Here is a 20,774-nt window from a genome sequence, read left to right on the forward strand (position 1 = left end):
CACATACTGTAGTCAACAGTAGATCTCTGTCGCGTTCCAGCACCGACTTCTTCGTGTCACATTTGATAGCACGAACAACGTCTAATTTTGCTTCTATGCTGAGCATCCGGCGTCTTTTTTGTCTGAGCTTCGGCATGACGGAAGTCCTTGCTTGCATGACGCCACAATGCTTGCTGGCATGGCGCCGAAATAATGTTGATGTTGAGCAGCTTCATGCGCAAACGAACAGGGCACTTGGAGACCATTGTTTCGATCTCTGAGGCTTGTTGTTCTGCCGGACCGCCTGATGGAGACGACGCACCGCTGTGTTTGCGCGTCGAAAAGTGGAAACACTATGTGTTAACCAATATGTACCTAATAAGCTGGTACGGTTTATGCGGATACAAAACACATTATGTTAAATGGCCGCTGAGTTAGGGATTTGACTTTAATGCTTTTAAAACGAAACTACTGTTTAGTGGGTATGATTTAACGAGGTTTTACTGTATTTCATCTGTGAGTAGCACTGATGTCCATGCTTTTCATTAGGTGTCCTGCTTGGTGCCTAAGGCACCACAATAAATCTACATTAACTAGCCCAAATTTCACTTCTTCTTAAGTTGCTGAAATTTCACCTGCCACCATATTGCAGTTGCAGGATTGAATGCACCAGACACTGCACTATGTCTATGTGATGTCCACCTACTTCTAGCATTGTGTAACATATAAGGTGGACTGTGAATGTAAGTTTGCCTAATTTTGTGAAGCCAGTATGTACCAGTATCTGGACCTCCGAAGTTTTGGTGATTAAGGAAGTGCCAAGCCTAAATGTGAAAGGAGTCTGTGTAAGCCCCTTGCACCCAGATTTGTTTGCTGTACTCGCAGACAACTTACAGTGACAATGAAGGAGACGCTACAGAGGCAAAGCATGTACAAGTAAGATTGCTCCTGAAAGAATTTCCACATTCTCATCCAAGATAGCTTAAGTTGAGGAAGAGAAAAAAAAAATCTGGCAGAACCTATCTCACAGTCGACAATAATGCAATTAGCATTCAAGCAATGTATCGACACGTTGTATTGCTGAAGACACCTTTTGTTTACAATCTACAGTTGTGGAAGTAGGCTAAGAATGCCAATTGCATTAATACACCCATGCGCCACAGTGCCCCCAAAAACCAGAGCATCTACACCTTCGGATGTCACACAGAAAGATTCAAATGTGGCCTCCCAACAACAACCATTTGTGTCTCACTGGCCCCTACAGACTACAGCATTTACACCTTCAGATTAAAAAAAAAAAAGAAAAAAAGAGAGAGAGAGGAAGAAGAACTTCACTAAACACGGCCTCCCAACCGCAGCCAGTTTTGTACCGCTCGCACTGTTGAATTGAGGTTCAGCATTTAGGACTTCGAATAAGCTATGCTACGATTTCATAGACATCTTTTCCAGAACTAAAGTTTTAGTTTTCATTTATCACTGTCGATCTTAAAAGAGTGCACATGCCCTCACACACAGCACTAGCATGCCAAATGTGGAGGAAGCAGGCTTAAGAATGCTTACTGCATTAACATAAAAATTTCACTTAGAACAGAAAAAAATTTAACAAAACACACCACTGAGTGTTAAAATGACTTATTTTACTGCTTTTCGCTTCTGCGTTTGGGCAGATGTGAAACCATCGCACGTGGAAGCTACGTTGATTCAGTATCTCTACCATGAAACCAAAATCTCTGTCAAATGCTGCCAGAATACCCAGCGCAGTAACACATGTGCACAAGCTCTGCCCCTGTAACACTCCCTTCATTGCTGAAGAAAGCTGTCTATGAATGTAGCACAGCATAGCTGAGTTTCTAAGGCAAAACATCCAGCTTCCCATGTTGCGCATAGTTGTGCAGAGCATCAAAAACTTCTTAAAGTTATTAAGCTTGCCTGGTGAAATCTTTGTGAATGGACCTGGACCACAAAGTAATATCCTCAGCATAGATGAGAAACTCCACGTCTGAATCTGCTACAGTTGCCAAGCTAGGGGCATGAGAGCAACACTGAAAAGAAGCGTAGCTGAAACTGGATCTTGAGAAACTCCTCTATGGGATGTGAAGCACCCTTCCTTGCAGTTATAAAAAAAGAAAAGAAAAAGACAGAAAACAAGCAAATAAATCTTGTGACCTTTCGAGAAGATCTAAGTTCAACATGGTATTGTGATGCCATCTACATTACAGCAGACTTCTGCTAATTTGACACCAGTTAATGAGATCCTTTGGTTAATTCAATACTGAGCGAAGGTCCTGGCTGGCACCCATGCATTTTCATGGGCCCAAACTTACATTATTTCGATCCTAAAATGAGCTTTTGCCAGATGATTCAACCTTGACGAGTCAGCGTGCATGCACCTGACCCCAATAGTGGCAGTGTCTGTCTCGACGGAGCTTAGGGGACAGTGACTGCATTGAACATGCGTCATCTCTCATTCAAAACGCCTATTTTTGGGCTGCCCTAGTTAAATTTAAAGCAATAAGTATAGCTCACAATGTCCGATTACGGTACTTACCAGATTCTAATGCGGACCTTTTTTTTAAGGTCAATTGCTGCAATCGAATACGAAACCAAAACCACCTTCGATTTTGCCACAAAGCTAACTTTAAAAAACCGTGCAGCAAAGCTGACTTCGGGAAATCGGCCATCACTACCCAGCACATACTACGCTATTGCCCACTTGCTGAAAAATTGGGTGCGTGTTAGATTTCTATTTTTTTTAGAAGCTTCAATGTCATTTCTATATCAGTTCTCTACATTTAATACATACAAAGTGGCCACCCATTTGATTTGGGACATGTTATAATCAGGGAAATACTGCAAATGAATCAATGGTGTATTCTGGTGCTTTTTCTGTGTCTTGTATAATTCAAATCACCAGATAATTCGATCAATTTTGTCGGTCCCGTCAGAGTCGAATTAACGGAAATCGACTATATAAGCTTTTATTACATCTGTGTACTTCTTGGCTTGCATTTCAGCAACTAAATACACCAACGTTATTCACCTTTCAGAAAGCTAAAATGTGATTGTATGCTTGCACTGGCATTAATCCCAATTTTAAGGTATGAAGTACAATACATTACTTGCAGTTTTTGAAATATGACCCCCCCCCTTTTTTTTTTCAGATAGAAAATAAAGTCTGGATAACATTAAGCATTACGAATGAAAAGAGCCACAATCTTCTAAAATGATATTGGTTGGCCTATCATGGAAACCAGTTAAAACAGACATTGTTATATCATGCTTGTGCCCTTGTAGCTCGCTCATGGACTGCTGTTAAACAAATATTATGGGTGAAGTTGTTGAATTATACCTGTAGAGCTGCTGAGCTGGACTTATTTACAAGAAGAACATGCAGCTGGACTGAACATCCAAGTTCTATTACTGGCCTGGGCTTTCTGGATATTTTATTATTATGCATTTGTTAACTTAATTTCAATGAATGGCTCTTATGAATGCTACTGGCTTGCCTTTGTATTACACTAAAAGCTCGTTACTTTGAACCGCAAGGGGAAGCTGCTTCAGTTCGAATTAACAATAGTTCGAACTAATGAAAGTGAAGGAGAACAACAGTACACTGCGATTTGGAAGCAGTAGGGCATGTCAGAAATTTGGCATGTGAGAAAGTGATGGCGTGTGCTGCGGGCACGCGCCATCTTCAAGTCGCAGCTCCGGGTCCGACTGTGCCACAACACCGATGTCCACCGAAACGAACGTTAGCTGAGGCTTAACACCATCATAAAGAATTGCGACGGCCGGTACATCCTAAGCTGAAAACAGACGTGCACAACCGATGAAGACTGCCAAGACAAAGACGCTGAACATGTGAAGGTGGCGAAGGCCCCGATTCGTCGGTTCTTGATTGCAAGCACAGCTGCGACACACTTGATTCGCTGTGTTTTGGTGCTTGCCACACCATCTGCCACGCAACATTAGCAGCTACACAAGATTTGCAAGGCCTCCGAGATTCGAAACGAGCAAGAAGTCTCAGAGGTCACGTAGAACGGAGAGGAGGCAGCCGCCGCTGACTTCTGGCCGATCCCGTGGCGGTTAGATTTTTTCCGACTTTGCCTTCTCTCGTCATTCTCTCCATTCTGGAGGCGAAGCAGCCTTGTGTGTAGGCAGTAGGCGTGTTTCTCTGGCCGTGTGCCAAGCGCGAAGCCGCCTGCACGGTGGCACGCAGTTCGAATTATCCGTGGCGGAACCTTCTCGCGTTCAAATTAACGGGCTTTTTTATACATAGACTTCTGTGGAGCTTGACCAGACCAAATCGTACAGTTCGAATTATCCATAAATTCGAATTATTGAAGTTCAAATTAACGAGCTTTCACTGTATATGACCACTGCTCAATGTTGCCTGGGCTCCTTATATGTCCTTGCATGTTCATGAACATTAGCACAACTTCAAGGAAACAAATACCTAAATAATAGATGTCCCAGAGGAATATACAGGGTGCTTTTTTTTAGATGCACCAATTTTTTTAAAGATTGCCTATGACAGATAGCACAATTATAACCCTTGACCGGAATTACTCAATGAGGCGGCCATTACATTTATAATAGATCAGAATGTCCAATTGAATAATCAACCTAATTATGCTAAATAACTTGTTAATTAATTATCTTAGGCCACATATTTCAATCTACAAATTATAGGCACTGAGTTCACACGGCTTATCCATTTGGAACAAATTCTCTGGACAGCACCAGTTTCGAGATTTTAATTCTCAAAGTGTCCGACGAAATGCATTGGCATTCTAGTTACTTTCTTTAAGACACCGCTGTTTTATGCATTAAAGTAATTGGAACACCAATGCATTTCGACGGACACTTTGAAAATAAATATATTGGAACTAGTACTGTCCAAAGAATTTGATCCAAGTGGATAAGCCAAGCGAACTCAGTGCCTATAATTCGTAGATTGAAATCCAACTGGTCCATAAAGAACTACAGCATGAGTTTAAAAAAATTTAAGTTAAAAAATAAAAGAAGAGCAGTCATGGTTTTGTAATGCTATGCTGCTCCTATTGCATTCATTAATATGGTCGACCTTCTTTTTTTTTTCAGAATTGTTGCCTAAAATTAGCTAGCAACCTACATTCGTGACCAAAGAAACTCGACCTATATCAGTGAACAAAGCTGGCAAAAGTGCTGAGCTAACAGAGTTCGTCTATTGCAACCACCGTAAAGCCAGTGTGTAGGTTATCCAGACTGGCTTTAAGAAATGCTGCATACCCAGCGCACTCAATGGCACAGAAGACACTGCCGTTTGGAGTGCCAAGGAGACCTGTGAAGCGTCTGACACGAATGATTTCTGTGGCAGTTCTGACATGGATGCAGCTAGCGGGATCGACTAGGGACATTAAGTAACCAAGCTAAGGCTACACAAAGCTGTGTAACGCTTTAAGTGATATGTTTTTCTAAAAAGATATGGATCGACCTACATTCCAATGAAATTCTTTTATTTCTCGCTGTGTTCAATATATAGGGATTGACTTTTCGACCTATTCGCAAGTAAACGTGGTACTACTTGTAAATTGTGAGTAAAAGCTATTAAGGCTTAAGTACTACATAATAAACAAACCCCAACGCCCCTCCGCCCCCCCCCCCCCCTTCCTGGTTACAGCCAAGGTAAGCAACAAGACATGAAGAGCATTGGAAAAGCATCTAAGTGGCATATTGGCAAGAGAGTACCTGCTGGCATGAAAAACAAGCAAGATCAGTTGCCATGGCAACTGTAGTGATGGCACTGCTATTTTTACCAGCATGCAGAAAATTTCTGACCAACAGGCAAGTATGCAAGGACAGCACCGGCCAGAGGCAAGGGATGGTGGACGCCGCCCCTGAAATTTGTGCTGCCACCGATATCTCAGCAAACTGGACATTACCAATGACAGGATACTAACAATGTGCATGGATTTTAAATAAAATATTGAGACTGCCAGATGCCTGGAGTCAAGTGACAACAGCGAAGCATCGAACATCATAACAGGTGAAGCAATAATTGAACCTTGTGTCATAAGTACAAGTGTGATGACTAGATTAAGCTGTGAACATGCTGCAACATACCAAATCGATGATGACCACTCACATATTTTGTCAATATCATGCTGCAACCATTCTATTATTGCTGGAAGAAACTGGAGCAGCAACTGTTGCTTACTTTCTCATCAGCCTTACAACAACAAAAGCCGCGGGACATGGTGCCTTCTAGGAGGTTTGCTGTGCCTTCCTATCTCCTCCCAATAACCGTATTTACTCAATTCTAATGCGTCCTCAATTGTCATGTGCACGCGACATTTCGAATGTCAGTGATGTTAGCTTGTCCCTATTATACATGTCATTTTGTAAATCTAACACACACATTACCTTTAAATAAACCGTTCCAGAAAAAGAAAAGTGTACATTAGAATTTAGTAAACACAGTACATAAATTGGCACTGTCAGTGCACCTTTGTGATGTTACCCAGCTGTGCTGGAGAGAAGCATTCTCATATAATTTTTTTTCTACTCCAAGCAGGATGTGTAATGACATGCTGTGCTAGATTGTTTTCAAGGTAAAGCTTCCAAAACCAAGCAATGAACAAATCCCAATGTTGCCAAGGCATGATATGTCTATACACTATACGGATAAAGCAGTACAGTACCGATCTAGATGGCAGCAGTTGAAACATGGAGCTGATGCAGCGACCCTCGGCATCCGTGGCTGTCATCACTGAAGTGAAGAGCTCCTCGTAATGGTCTTCTTCTGACGACTCAGCCTGGCCTGCTGTGGGTGTCTGCGGCTCCTGCATCCATGTGAGATTTTTTTTGTTGGTTTCTTTAAGGAAGCCAGATCCACAAATCGAAGCTATGTGAGATAGAGCTGTAATGACAAGAAAGGCTATGCAACTTTCCTCTAAAAGAAGTTTACAGTGAAATGGGTCAAATTAGGCAAGTGAACCACGTTCAAATATTGTATTCTAAATAAAACATTTGTCAGATCCTGCTGGTGCACAGGTGAAGTTGAGCCAAATCCACTCGCCGAATAGAAGACTGTTACCCAGACAATGTGATCAAGACAATATGGCAGTCTCATTGCAAGCTGTGTTCCTTATTTTGTTACAGCTTTCAGTGCTTCTCAAGAAAAAGTTCCTTTGAGAGATTACAAAGGAGGCTCCATATAATGTTGCATTGTTCTAATGGATTTTTTACTGAAATCACATCGGACCATTTTTGAAATTTGTTTTCAACAATGTTTTTGTGCCAAAACCACATAACATAGAGTGTTTCAAATCGGAAAGAGTCATATGCTAACTTTATATCCTAATATTGGTCAAATGTGCTGCATAAGTTTGCATTACTTGTCGCTGTAAGGTTGCTCCAGCTGACATGTAAAACATATCACATAACTGCTTGGGTAGTGTTACATTTCGGTCTGATAACAAATTTTTACATTTTCCTCAAATACTGTTTAAGCGAATTTTGCTCATTTCAAAAGAATGCTCCTCATGTGCTTCGTAAGGTCATCTGGGTCAATAACAAGTGAACAGAAAATTTAGTTCTTTGCTTAACTGGTTCTCTAAAAAAATTTAATTGCTCTAGCACTTCATCGGTCGTTTTACCAGCTAAACCAACAGTTTCTTGTTCTGCTCAAACATGCCAATTCCAAAATTAGAGAAATCCCAGAACATGGCCTCCACAATTTTCTGCGCACCATGGGAACCGCATTATTTTGGAGGCAGTGCCCAAGCATTACACTCTTTCTCACTCTTCCAGCTTCTGCTACATTTACAGCAAGCGGTACAGCTGAACCTAATATAATGGACACGGATACAGTCGACGCTCCTTATGAAGGACCATAATAATCCAGTGAGAAACATATGTTATGTCCAAAGTCTGTTCTATCCAAAATGAGGGCCGTAGTATGTTGTGAAATGGCAGAAATTTGCATGTACTGCTGTCTAACTCGAGGATGATCGCGATAACAATGAACACATTGAAATCAAAATAACTAAATAGATAAACGGGTTTACACGGTAATAGTACAACCACACGGCACAGAACCCTGCTTTGCTCCGTTTTCAGGACGCTGGTTGCCGAAACATGGCAGTTTCCCCACACTAGAGCATATAAACACTCGCACAGTGGTGGTGAGCTGGTGAGCCAGCTCCTTGACCTGCTAGCTGCCCGGCTCGAATGCAGCATCGCTGCCGGTGACGTAAACAACGGTTACAGTTTGTTCTTAACAGTGGTCTGTAGAATAAACCGATGCAGGTGAATCTGCTGATGCAGGTCTGTAGAATAAATTGATGTTTTAATTTTATCTTTCGCAACAAGTGACGACCACTGTCAGACCTGTAGCCCAAACGTGAGCTGCATATGAGGCAAGTTCAATTTGGAGCCTCGTCAGGCCGCCTCCGCGCTGCATGCAAGACAACTGAGCTGCATGACATGCTTCACAGTCTAGAGGCTGCGAATAGCAGTCTATATCTTCTTTTTTTGTATGAATTGATGTGATAAGAAATAAAGCATTCTCAAAACTGTGCATCTTGCCATTGTTGGCAGTTTTTGAAGCACCGTATGCTACAAATCGATTCCGAAGCGAAGTGGACTAGGCCTAGTGGTACATTGGGAACTTGGGCAGCACTAAGCCACTTGTCTGGTCAACTCGAAGACGTATCATTAGCCTGCGGGGCATTGCACGAGGCATATCATTGCGGAAAACTTACAGCTAGTGTTTTCATTAAAAGTGAAGCGCACACACTGCAGCAGCACAGTACACTGTATTTACACCATGTAGACGATATTTGCCACAAAACTTGCGCTTTGCAGTCAATAGTCTGTTATAGCAGGATCCGTTAAAAGTGATATATGTAGCATAAATAATATAGGCAGGATAAGCTAAGTGAGGAGACTGGTCTGTTATATCGGGAAGTATGTTGTGCACAAATGTGTTGGAACGGGCGTGGACTGTGTAACCAATTATTGGATGTTACAAAGTAAATCTAATGTGTTCTTGCCGATATAAGTGGTTAAGGAAAATATGCTTACAACAAATATTGGATAAAACGATATTTACGAATTGGCTTTGTTATAACGAGGTTCAGCTCTACTGGCAACATTATTTTAGTTTTGATATCAAGAACACCTATATTTGCAAGCTTTTCATGATGCATCCACTTGTATTTCACACAATAGATTGCAGGGAGGCTGCTCCATAGCTACACTATCCTACACTATATGAAACTAGGCGCATCGTGTGGTTCAAAATTTCACTGTAGTCGGCATGCACATAAATAATTGTGCATGGCTGGCCTTTTGTTCAAGATATCAGCAAGAGGCCTATATAGGTCATATAACATATAGGTCATCCTCACCTTCTCCATGTCCTCATCGTCCTGCTCTTCTGCCTTGGAATTGGCAGCCAGCAGGGCAGCCTTCGCAGACTCGAACCCGTGCCACAGTTCACAAGCATCGCGATGCGCTTGAGTGTCTTCCTGCGAAAGCCGTGGCAGGAATGCCGAGCGTGAAATGAATAGAATATAGAATGTGAGCAACGCACGTGCTGAGCGACCTCAAAGTGTTGCAGATCAATTTACATATTGGTGCAGAAACATAGCAAGAAAGAATAAATGATGTGAACTGCTACAGCAGTGTTTTGCTTTAAAGCGAAGATTTCTGTGCCTCTTCCCTCCACTTCGCGAGTGCTTGCTGCTGCTGTCTTGCTAAGTAGATAACTTGCGCCACTGGGCAAGTGCTCAAATAGGCAAGCAGAACAAGAGGCAAGAAGTCCGCAACACCAACTGAAAAAGCCATTGGCATTGCAATTCCCCAACACTCGATTTAATATTTGCAATAACATCAAAGGAAGCTTCGCTCAACACCGATTCCCACTTAGGTGTGGGACCTGAATTTTTCTTTAATTACTTTATTTTTACTTGTTTAAGAAAACAGATGCTTTGCACTAAAAAGTTATTTCATACCAACACATCCAACAGCAAATTCTAGTGCCAGAAGAATGCCAAGTGTGGTGCCTTCAACAAACCAATCTCACGGTGTGTTCCACTATACCACCTTGTCACAACGGAGACTGGCTGTGGTAGTCGTAAGTGTAATGAATGGTAACTGTGGTAGGCAGCATATGGCCGATATATATCTATTTTTTTCACAACAATTTTCGTGCAACAGTGGTGGTGGAGGCCAACAGCAGCATGCAGTAATGTGGTCGCTATCAACAGTCACTCATATAACAGCCAGGAACGCAGCTTGCATCAGGGTTCCGAACTTGCATTGAAATGTAATTATCAAGGGTTATAAATAAAAGTTACATAGTATATTCGACATACAAATAAACAACAACTTCTTTGCATGGTTTATATATGTTAGGAAGAGTTGCGCCTAAGAAAGAATGAACACAGGAAAAAGACAAGGTAGACGGAAAGAGCACTTTTTCCGTCCACCTTGTTTTTACCTGTGTTCGATTTTTCTTAGGCGCAACTTTTCCTAACATGGCCATGCACCAACTCGCCCAGCAAGAAGATTTTCCAAATGGTTTATCTTAGCCAGTAACTCATAATTTTTGTTTCTCACATCGTGTTTCACTGGCTCCACGTTAGAGGTCAGCTAGAAGGGGCCCAAATCAAGAAACATATTGGGGATACCCCATCTAACATCACTTTATACTAGCATATTCAGAAGGTTGTTTTTGACTCTTCCAGAATACTCTGAAAATCTAGTGCACATTTGGGTGCTCAAACTCAGGCACTCTAAGTATGTTCGAGTGGTGAATTTGGACTGCCTTCTTCTGGCAGGGAGCGCTCCAAGGTTCTCTCACTTCAGAGATATAAGCATGCACAACATTTGGCAAAGATTGCTCACACGATATGAATGTCTTCAAGCAGCGAGCAATGCTCACGGGCCCACGGGGTGTCTCGACATGTCTCATGGTGGCGACTCTGCACTTGTGCATTTGTGGAAGTCATCACCGTGTTCGATTTAAGCTTTCTCTGCTTTAAAGGTTGACACATGTTCAGCTGGCACGCTCTCACTTGGATCAACTTCAGATTTGTCAGTTCTAACACCGAGGTCGGAGTCGACCACCTCAATATGCTATTACCTGGTATCCATTGTTGTGAGTTTGTTTAAGCCGTACCATTTCTTTTACAATGAAGCTGTCGAGAAGAGTGACCAAGGATCTCGCAAGTAGGCGTGGTCTGTATCGAATGTCAATCAAAGAACAGCTAGCAAGGCATCCTGCTTCGGAGCCCCGAAGTTTCCGTATGACCTGGGTACTGGTGACAACACGCAGCCAACGTTGGTAGAGTTGGTACAGCATGCAGCAACATCCATCGGATAGAGCGGGAAATATAGAAGTACTAAGCTCAGATATAGTGAAGCATCTGAAAAGGCTCGGGCATGGCGAAAGAAGTGCACCAGATATAGCGAAGTGTTTGCAGAATCTCGGATAGATTTTGGCCAGTGGTAAAACACACGCCTATACTCGCGGACAACTTTCTGCGGCAATGAAGGGAAAGCTACAGGCGCCTGGCTGCTGCACATGTGTTACGGTGCCAACTAGTCTGCCAGCGTTTGACAGTGCTTTTGGTTGCTCAGAACAGACGCTGAATTGATGCAGCTTGACATGCGACGGTTTTGCATTTGCCCAGATGCGGAAGGGAAAAGCTGCGAAATAAGTAAACTTTTACATTCAGAGGTGTGTTTTATTTTATTTAACTGTTGCTAATAAGGTGTTTATGCTTTCTCTTCCCCAGCTTAAGCTAATGTGGATGAAAACACGGGACTCTTTTCAGAAGCGCTCTCCCTTGTGCGCACTTTGCCTCCGTAGCTTTCCATTCATTGCCACAGAAAGTTGTCCGCGAGTATAGAGCCTCCGAAGGGTGTGAAAACTTCCTTAATGCAGCTTCACTGCCTTTGACGTACAAATAGCTATGATCTTTTTTTTATTGTTATTTGTTTATGAAGCATCTTGAGATTCACAGTACAGATAACATACAGCAGTCTTAAGGAATGCAGCTAAAGGCAATAGTTTGCCTAAATTGGCCACAACACCCTTAAAGTGCCACTAAAGGCAAATGTTACTGTATAGACTTTTGTAAGGGCCGCACTTCTTTTTCACAATTTTGATGAGGTACGACTCTTGCATGGGACTGAACTTTTGGTCAAAATGGTGCAGGCATAACCTTCGCCTGTGCACTCCCAAGATCCTCGGATGTGCCATTGCATCAGAGGATCCACACACAGTTCTCGCCATCTAGTAGCGGCTTGCGGAAGTGCGAAGCACGCAAAAATTTGCCGATGTGTGCGCCTAGCATTGGGGCACCAAAGGTGACTGCTTCTCCATTGAAAATTTTGTTCCCCATATTTCGGGCTGCCAAGTTGGGCGCGTGGCCCTTAAACGGGTGTGTCCCTTACAATGTACATCAACTTGGACTGTTAAAATACCATTCCAGAAACTTTGCAGTGCTTGTTATGTACCAAGACAAGACTGTCTGAAAAGACCGCACACCTACAATGGAATTCCAATCCCCCGCCTCCGAATGGGGTGTAGTGAGGTTGCATGCGCCATCGTTGCCCTTTATTGCTATCGGTGAGCAAAACCTCACAGCTGGCACTATGATTTCTTGCAAAAAATACAAAAGCACAGCCAAAAACCAAGCCAAGACAGAGCTGGCAGTGCGAAAGAGGAAGAGAAAGCACATGCCATATCATAAACACAACCTTTGATGCCTGTTTCCATGGGCCTCATTCTCGTTGCCATGGGCCTCATTACATAGAAGACAAGCATAAATAAACAGAAAATGGAAATGTACCCTGAACAATCATATAAAACATAACAGTACCTAAGGCATATTAAGGCCAAGTGCACTATTAAAAAGGCACCTTTTAAAGGCAGAAGCAGATAAATCCCACACAAAACCAGTCCCTACCAAAGGGATAAAAAAATTAGAGGTCAGGTACATTAGAAGAGAATAAGACGAGTACGTACTACAGCAGGGAGGATAGGAAGCACCAGGACACCTCTAACCATGCCAACCTTCCTCCAAAGAAACTGTGCACTACTATTTGAGCTAGTGGTGCAGCTTTTTATGTCAGTTTTGTTCAAAATTGCGCAAAGCGTTTTCATGCATCAGCTGGATATGCAATTGGATTGCAAAATCATAGATAGGTAAGCTTATCACCATTAAATGCAATGACACTTCCATGACTGAGATTATTGACTGATGCTCTCAAATGCACAGGAGCATAATAGAATAAGAGGTGTCAAAAAAAAAGAAGTAGTAAAGAAAGATGAATAAAGGAGGCAGCTTTCTGAGGGCATAACTAAAGTGCACTTTAGTAAATCAATGGCAGAGTAGTTATGGACACAAACTACCAAACATTCCTTTTGTCCCTGTAAGATTACACTAAGCATTGCTGAAAATTATGGTATCTCCCTGAGGCTTAACAACATTCTGCAACTTATCTTTCCCAATCAGCTCATTTAATTGCAACATTGTCTACCACTACACTCCAGATATGAATTAATGACAGGGTTGATTGAAATGCATATAGCACAAGAGAACCCCCCCCCCTCCTGCCTCCCAGGCATTGGAACAAGGAATGTTGCTCCATATTCCTTTGCCCAAACAAGTGGCAAAACTTGGGGAGAAAAACATGCACCACATGCCACTACGTACCACAGTTATCACAACACAATTTGTCATTGTGGCCACCAGATCGAGCCACACGGCAGAACTGCACAGCACTCAAATTCCTTGTAGCATTATCCAGTTGCATCACAAGCATACTTCTCCATCCTATCAATTACTCTCTTATGTTTCAGTTCTGCTTTATTTCACTGAGCGACCAAGCCAATCAGTGAACACTGCTGTGGCATGACAGGTTTTATGGCTCAGAATAAACACGAGCCTCAATACACGACATGCAAAAATGTGGGAAAAGTACCTTATAATATGTTTTTGCGTTGGACACCAGGAGAGCAACGTCATTAGTCATCTGTTCCAGGTCGGTGTACTCTTCAGCCTTGATCTTCTGGTTAATCCGCAGCATATCCATTGGGTTGGTCACCAGTTCATAATAATCTGCCTGGCTTCTGGCACAAGCAGACGGCAGTTGAAGGGAAGACAAAAAAGAGAGACTGCATTACAAAACTGTGTGTGATTTAGACAGAACAGCAGACACAGGCAAGCAGGGGCACAGCAGGGGCCAAGTTAACCTCTAACATCAATGAACCCTTTAAAGAAAGCGCTGCACTGGCTTTCCCGAAAATGCCCACTGTTCAAGATGTGGCCAGGCCAGCATATTTAAAACAGCAGCAACTTATCAGATGCCCAAAGAATTTGTCAGGTTAGCCATGCAACTTGCTTATACATGACATGCTTATAGAGAATGTGCCCATGATTAATGTGTTGCCAACATCACTCAGTCAGCCTATACATAGCAGTCCAAAAATGTGTATAAGGATGCATTACCTTTTCTTTGGAGTGCGAATAAAGTTTTCGCAGAGAAGATGGCCATCTTCTGCCTTGCAGTTTTGCAAGGCACTGTATAGTGACTGGAGCATTTCAGGCTGCAAGGGTAAAACATTGTTATTATTCCGATTGGAACTTCTGGTGGATGCCCAGATATGAATCGGCCTTATATATGTAGCGATATGTTAAAAGCATAAAATGTACTTCTACACATATAAACATGGCAGTACTCCACAATACTCATGTAGGAATCACATGCTACAGATCGAAATGAAATGCAACTCATAAAACCTAAACACCCTTCTTCAGCATGTTTAAGACACCCACCCATTGGGGCTATCAGCTCAATTCATGTTTTGACATGGCAGGTCTCAAATAGATTAAGAGGAAGCCTTACGTCAGGGCCAACTCAGATTTCCCTATTCAAATACATGTGAAATGCAAAAATGAACTCACTCAACAACCACTGAACTAATTTGAATGAAATTCATCACACTTGAGAGAGAGAGCTAAATTCTACTGACTGTAGGAAGTGGAATTTTGATTTGTAGCCGCAAAAATTTTGTCAAGCTTAGAAATATTGGTAAACCATTTCTTCTTTAAATTGAACCACAATGTTTACATACAAATTAGCAGCTCTTCACCAAAATACCACATTGCAGTTGTGTAAGCAACACCTGTGATGGCATCTGAAGTGGACAACACATTTGTTCTATCAGTTTACAGCTTAGGCAAAATTGCTACAATGCTTACGAGGATATTGCAAAAGTCATATGCACAAATTAATGATATATATTACAGCACTGTATGTCCCTTTAGATGTCCCAGAGGTGCAGTTAACAGAACTGTGATATGGTTTTTTATTGCAGCAATTAAGATTGTAAACAGTTGCAGTCCAGCGCTTGTGTATGTCTTTTATTCATGTGTTTGTGAACGTTGCAGTTTTAAGTGTGCTGCTTCAATATTTTGATGCTTCAGTTAGTTTTTTTATTTAGCAATTTTCAAGATTGAAAAAAACCTACTGTTTAAAGTTGGTAGGTTTCAACTTAAACTTTTATATGCAACAAAACTCATCAATATTGGTGCAGTGGATGACGAGAAAAACAATTTCTCCGTTCCCATACATTCAGATTGGAGCTCCTGAGGTAATGCTTCCTCTTCTGTATCCCATTACCAGCCAAACTTAAGCACAACAAATAACAGATGATGCATACTTGCATTACGTTTTTACTTGATGCAGTTGCTTTTTTTTCAATGTTATGGTAATCAGATCAAGATACCCATACCTTCATTCATTTAATGACCGAGCACTAACACATAATACATCGCATTCGTTTTATCTGAGGCTCTTCCACTCCTTCCTTAGCTCAGATCATTGCGCCAACTAATGGCTTTGTCATGGTTTATGTAAATTTGTATGGTACAATCGTGTAGGTTCGACTAGAAAGTTATTTTTCTGTCAACCGATACCACTAGAATTCGTGACATGTTTTTCCCCACGATTGGCTGCGTAATTTCAGAGTACAATTTTCTGGAAAAAACAAGTACATTTGTAGCAGTAGTACTATGTATGAAGATGTACTTATTTTGGTTAAAGGGTTGACCGAAATCCCAGCATCTGCTTATCGAATTGTCTGGCTTGTAGGAAACACCTTAAACAAAAGGGACTCTTTCTTGGGGGGTTTGTAATACGTGTGTACCCTTTTCCATCGCTATCGAACCCGATAGGGATTGAATTTCTCGGTCGCGATTGGCTCCTTCGCGCAATGTACAGGAGGGAGCCAATTGTGGTCGAGAATTTCGATCCGGAAAATGTTTGATCGCGATCTAAAGTGGCCGTGTAATACCGGTATCACGTAGCGGTGCAGCATTAAGATAAAAACTGGTATTAGCACTGGAGAAAATAATGCATGCATCTATATCTACCGCATGAACCGAGCACTTTTTTTTTTTTTTTTTGGAAGGCCACCTTTCAGTCTATTCGAATTACCCGATGGTGCAGAAATATTTTCACAGGCACCTTATAAGTTAGGACACCTCAGTCTTCGAGGCAACACGGGGAGCTTCAGCGTCTCTGCAGTGGCTTCACTGCATAGCTGGCCACGCAAAGCTCAAAACACACGATTCAGAAATGCCGCATTGTTGGAGCCGTTTTGTCTGGATAACAAAACTTACCAAATCAAGAATTCTGCTACGTTTCCTGTCATCAGCGCGGTCGTCATCGGTTTTCTTGCGCTTCGGCATGGTCTCTGTACTGAAAACCCACCCTGCGTGAGAACACAGCTTTAAGTAACCCACACAAGCACTCGGAGCATGTATTTGACATTAACAATAGCCCTATGCATTAACTATTCGCTTTCTCGGTACACCAAGTAATTATAAACACAGAAAACTGCCTTTTGACCTAATTAAGAAACGCCTTGCTCACTGAATTCGTGTCACTTGTGTTTACATCTCCATAGCGATTACAACGAAAGAAGCCGTGCCGATGAAAACAAAAACGGAACGGTTGCCTTCGCTGGCAAGCGAAGGCGTCACAGCAACGCACTGCACCATTTCAGAGATGCGATGTAGGGACGATCAGTCTGCAAGGCCGATGTCGTAACTTTGCCGTGACAGATAAAAATCAAGCTGGGAATTACCAGTGCGTTCAGACGACGACAGGGATGATCGCCGTGAAGGCGAAGCTTTAATCGAGCAGCTTTTGTTCCTAAAGTTTGTAGCTAGTCAATTTCACAGTGCTAAACCGTCCAACATTTCGCGACGCCAACAACGCCAAGCCGACCAAACAAGCACCACCAAGATCTCGCTGGCGCTCGTTTGGTTGGAGAAACAGCGGGAACAAAAGGAATGAGCAATGCCTCGTTTACTAGATGTCCGCCGCGTTGGTCGCTTTCCCAATGTAACGGCTTCAGCATAAATTCCGTGAGGCGGCGCTCGTTGCCTTTTCAAATTCCGGCGGATGTGGCAGCGGCGGCTGAATGTTTCCGCCGGCGCGTTATATGCGCGGGCGTCTGTTAGCAAGCGTTATCACTGGCCTCCGAGATCATAACAAATACCACGGTAATCTCAGAGGCCGCAACACGTGATCTAAGTTGCAGGCGTTCGCCACGAGAGGCGCTGGTTGCCTTTTCACGGAGAAGAGAAAAGCAAGAGGGCCGGGAACCGAGATTACCGGACAACGCGGCAGGCATCTAGGCATGGAACGGGGGTCCTGCCTCCGGGATCGCAACAGACGCCGCTAAAATCTCAGAGGCAGGGGAACGTGATTCAAGCGATTCAAGTTTGGGGCAGCCGCCGGAAGTAGCGCTCGCAGCCGACCCTGGTGAAGAGGAGGAAAGAGGAGATGGGCCGAAACAACTTCTCAGCCCACGCGCCAGGCATCTTCTTCGTTGGTCACTTGATGAAAATGCATACGCAGCGCCACGCCACAACAACGCAGGTGGCGCTGCGTGCAATTTTATGGCGACTGCTCGTGGTGTTCTGTGTTGTACGTGTTCGCGCTATGCGCTAGCGCATTTTGTCGGCCTTGTGTTTGTTTCAAGACATTTGTAAGTCATGTCGAAGCCTAATCGGCAGAGGCACTGCTTCGTTCCAGGATGCAAGAATGACAGCAGGCGAAAGTTGTCACTGTTCGCGGTTCCGTCTGACAAAGAGCGGTTTCAAGTTTGGCAGCAGGCCCTCTCTGGATATGGAAAAACTCTCGAAAAAAAGTGCGTCGTGTGCGAGAAGCATTTCGAGAGCCGATATGTTTGCAAAACGTACAAGCACACAATTAACGGTGAACTCGTAGAGATTCCGCGCAACAGGCCACTTTTGTTACCGGACGCTGTCCCCACGAGATTTTTGACGCGTCCGTCGCGAGCCCGCCGCAGATCGTCTGCCCCAGCACAGAAAGTCGGTCGCGGGCGGACAAGAATAAGCACGGACGTCGAGGACATACGTGAATGTACTAAAGAAACACCAGCAACGGCGAAAGATTCACCGGAAGTCTCCCATGTCTACTCTTCTCGGGACCACCCGAAAGACTTGAGTGTTTGCGAGCCCGTCGATATTGCATACGAGACGTCTTCAGATTCTTGTGACGATGTGGACTGTGTTGAAGAGGTGATCGTGCTCGCGGCTCCCCCGGTGACACCCGTGCAAAACACAGCAGTCAGGCGAACTGTCACACCTCACATAGTGACTGCGCGCAAAGCGTCGCCTACGCCGCCCGAGAATGTTGGTTGCGTACCCAGTTCCTCGGCAGCAGTACCCGTGACGCCTGTAGTGCACTGCACAGTGTCTGCAACGACTGCTACATCCACGGCCGAAACACCAGTGCCGTCGTCAAGGGGCAGCTCCTCTGCGAACGAGCCACGCGTTGCAGCCGTTACGAGAAATCCGCTGTGCAGCCCACCTGTACCCGGCGTCGAAGCACCGGCATTCCTGGCCAAGTTCGACAAAGCCTCGCTACCGAATAGATATTGGTCGGTTCACTACGTGCAGCACTCGAGCAGACATGTGGCTTTCAGCTTCTGCACAATGTTCGGCGGGAAGCCGACGCTCGCGAAGCTGGTAACTTGCGAAGAGCATGGCGACGGCAGCGTTACCTGTCAAGCCACCGTCGACGGTGTGGACGTGAAGACGACCCGTGTAGGCGACGCCCAAGGCGTGCAAGAATTTCTAGCCAACTTGGACGCCCTCGCTTTCTGTCAAGGCGCAGCGTCGGCGGAAGAGTTCAGCATCGTGAGCGCGGACGAGTGCAAGGTTCACGGAGAGAGAATTCACAGTGTCAAGTGCGACCTGCTTACCCCTGCGACGAGTAGACTGTGCGACTTCTGTAGGCACTTACGGAAGGTTCTGCAGAACAAAGCTGCCTACGTCAAGAGGAAAACCTCGACGAAGTGTGCAGCGGAGAATGTCGTACCAGTGCACGAAAGTGTAGCGAGGGCAGAGCAGCCATCGCAACAGCCGGTCGCGTCTTCTACGAGTGCTGGTCGATCACAAGTTGGCGAGCCCGTCGTTCAGGCGTCCCTCACCACAGAACTCTTGGTTCAAACTTGCATACAGGCATCGAAAAAAGACCGTGCGCAGACATCCGGAGATAAGGCTGCACAGGAAGAAGAGTGGACCCTCGAGTGCACTTACTATCCAGTGCCTACGTCCTGTGCTTCCACGGGTTGAGACTATTCATTTTATAAATAAACGACCAGTTTTATCGATTTATTGACATAACGGTTACCTACCTTCATTTCATTTGAACGTTGTCATAGCTGTTGAAATCTTGTACTTGCCACTGAGTCCTTTCTCAGTTGTGTTACGTTACATACCATCGAGTTGGTTCCGACTCCTGGTGACATATATGAACACCAGTGAGATCTGCTTAAGGTCTTTAAGCTGACTGAGATACCGTCCTGTCACCTGAAGAATCCCAGCTAACCATCTCATGCACATTTGATTCCGTTTTCTGTTACCTTCAACTTAAGCAAGCATTGGCAGCCTGTATGACATGACTAAGCAAAGGTTCTAGCTTCATGACTTTTGCTTCAAAGGAACATTCGGGTTTAACCTCACTTGGGACTGCAAGGATGGTTCATTTTGGAGTCAATGGAATTCCCAAGGCTTTATGCCAGCAGCAGAGCATAAAGGGATAAGGTTTCATTATTCCGTAAGGTCCACATCTCACACCCGTACATCGCCACAGGAAAAGCTAGGGTGATAAGCTGCTGTATTTTAGTCTTTAGGCGAAAATATTAATATTTCGTAATCTTGGGAAGTCCCCTCATTGCTCCCTTACCTAGTACTATTCTCTAAATTTCTTTAGTAGACCTATATTTATTGTGTATCCTATGAAAACATGGTGTACTACAATATCCATTATTTTGTTGTCAATCTGAATCATTTGTCCCTCGCTTCTCATTAATGTTATTAATGTTTAGGAAAAGACCAACTTTTTCACGTTCTTCTTAGACCTTGAGAATGAAGGCTTTTAGGTCCTTTATATTACCTGCCGCGTGTCTGCAGAGTGTCTGCATACCTTTGTTCTTCCTATCCCCACTTATCAATTATGACTCTCTTTATTTCTGAGTACATGACTACTGTGTATAAATTATATGTATATGGAGAGAAAATATGTTGCCTGTCACCTCTTTCGACATGGAACCAGCCTGTGCTATCAACATCCGTCTCAACAAACACTTTTTGCTCCTTTTAGAAGTTATTGTTTAGTAAATTTATGTGGTGTTCATGAATTTCCACCTTCGTAAGGTATACCCAAAGCTTAGCCTGATCAATTGAATCAAA

General features: G+C 43.6%; 1 protein-coding gene across 7 annotated transcripts in view; it reads right to left on the bottom strand.

Annotated features, from left to right (window-relative positions):
* polybromo (protein) overlaps positions 1-17,313 on the bottom strand; it is a 109,206-nt gene extending 91,893 nt beyond the window's left edge. For 5 of the 7 annotated variants that reach the window (XM_075681369.1, XM_075681368.1, XM_075681371.1 and 2 more), the window contains exons 1-6: positions 17,132-17,313; positions 16,665-16,756; positions 14,490-14,587; positions 13,963-14,110; positions 9,375-9,494; positions 6,663-6,803 (exon numbers count right to left, since the gene is read on the bottom strand). In XM_075681369.1, coding sequence (XP_075537484.1) covers positions 6,663-6,803; positions 9,375-9,494; positions 13,963-14,110; positions 14,490-14,587; positions 16,665-16,733 — 576 coding nt within the window. In that variant the 5' untranslated portion in view covers positions 16,734-16,756; positions 17,132-17,313. The remainder of the gene's footprint in view (positions 1-6,662; positions 6,804-9,374; positions 9,495-13,962; positions 14,111-14,489; positions 14,588-16,664; positions 16,757-17,131) is intronic. The other 2 variants (XM_075681366.1, XM_075681370.1) reach the window with 2 other exon arrangements.
* Positions 17,314-20,774: the final 3,461 nt, after the last annotated feature.

The sequence above is a fragment of the Dermacentor variabilis genome, chromosome 2 (genome assembly GCF_050947875.1).
Source record: "Dermacentor variabilis isolate Ectoservices chromosome 2, ASM5094787v1, whole genome shotgun sequence".
NCBI classification, from domain to species: domain Eukaryota; kingdom Metazoa; phylum Arthropoda; class Arachnida; order Ixodida; family Ixodidae; genus Dermacentor; species Dermacentor variabilis.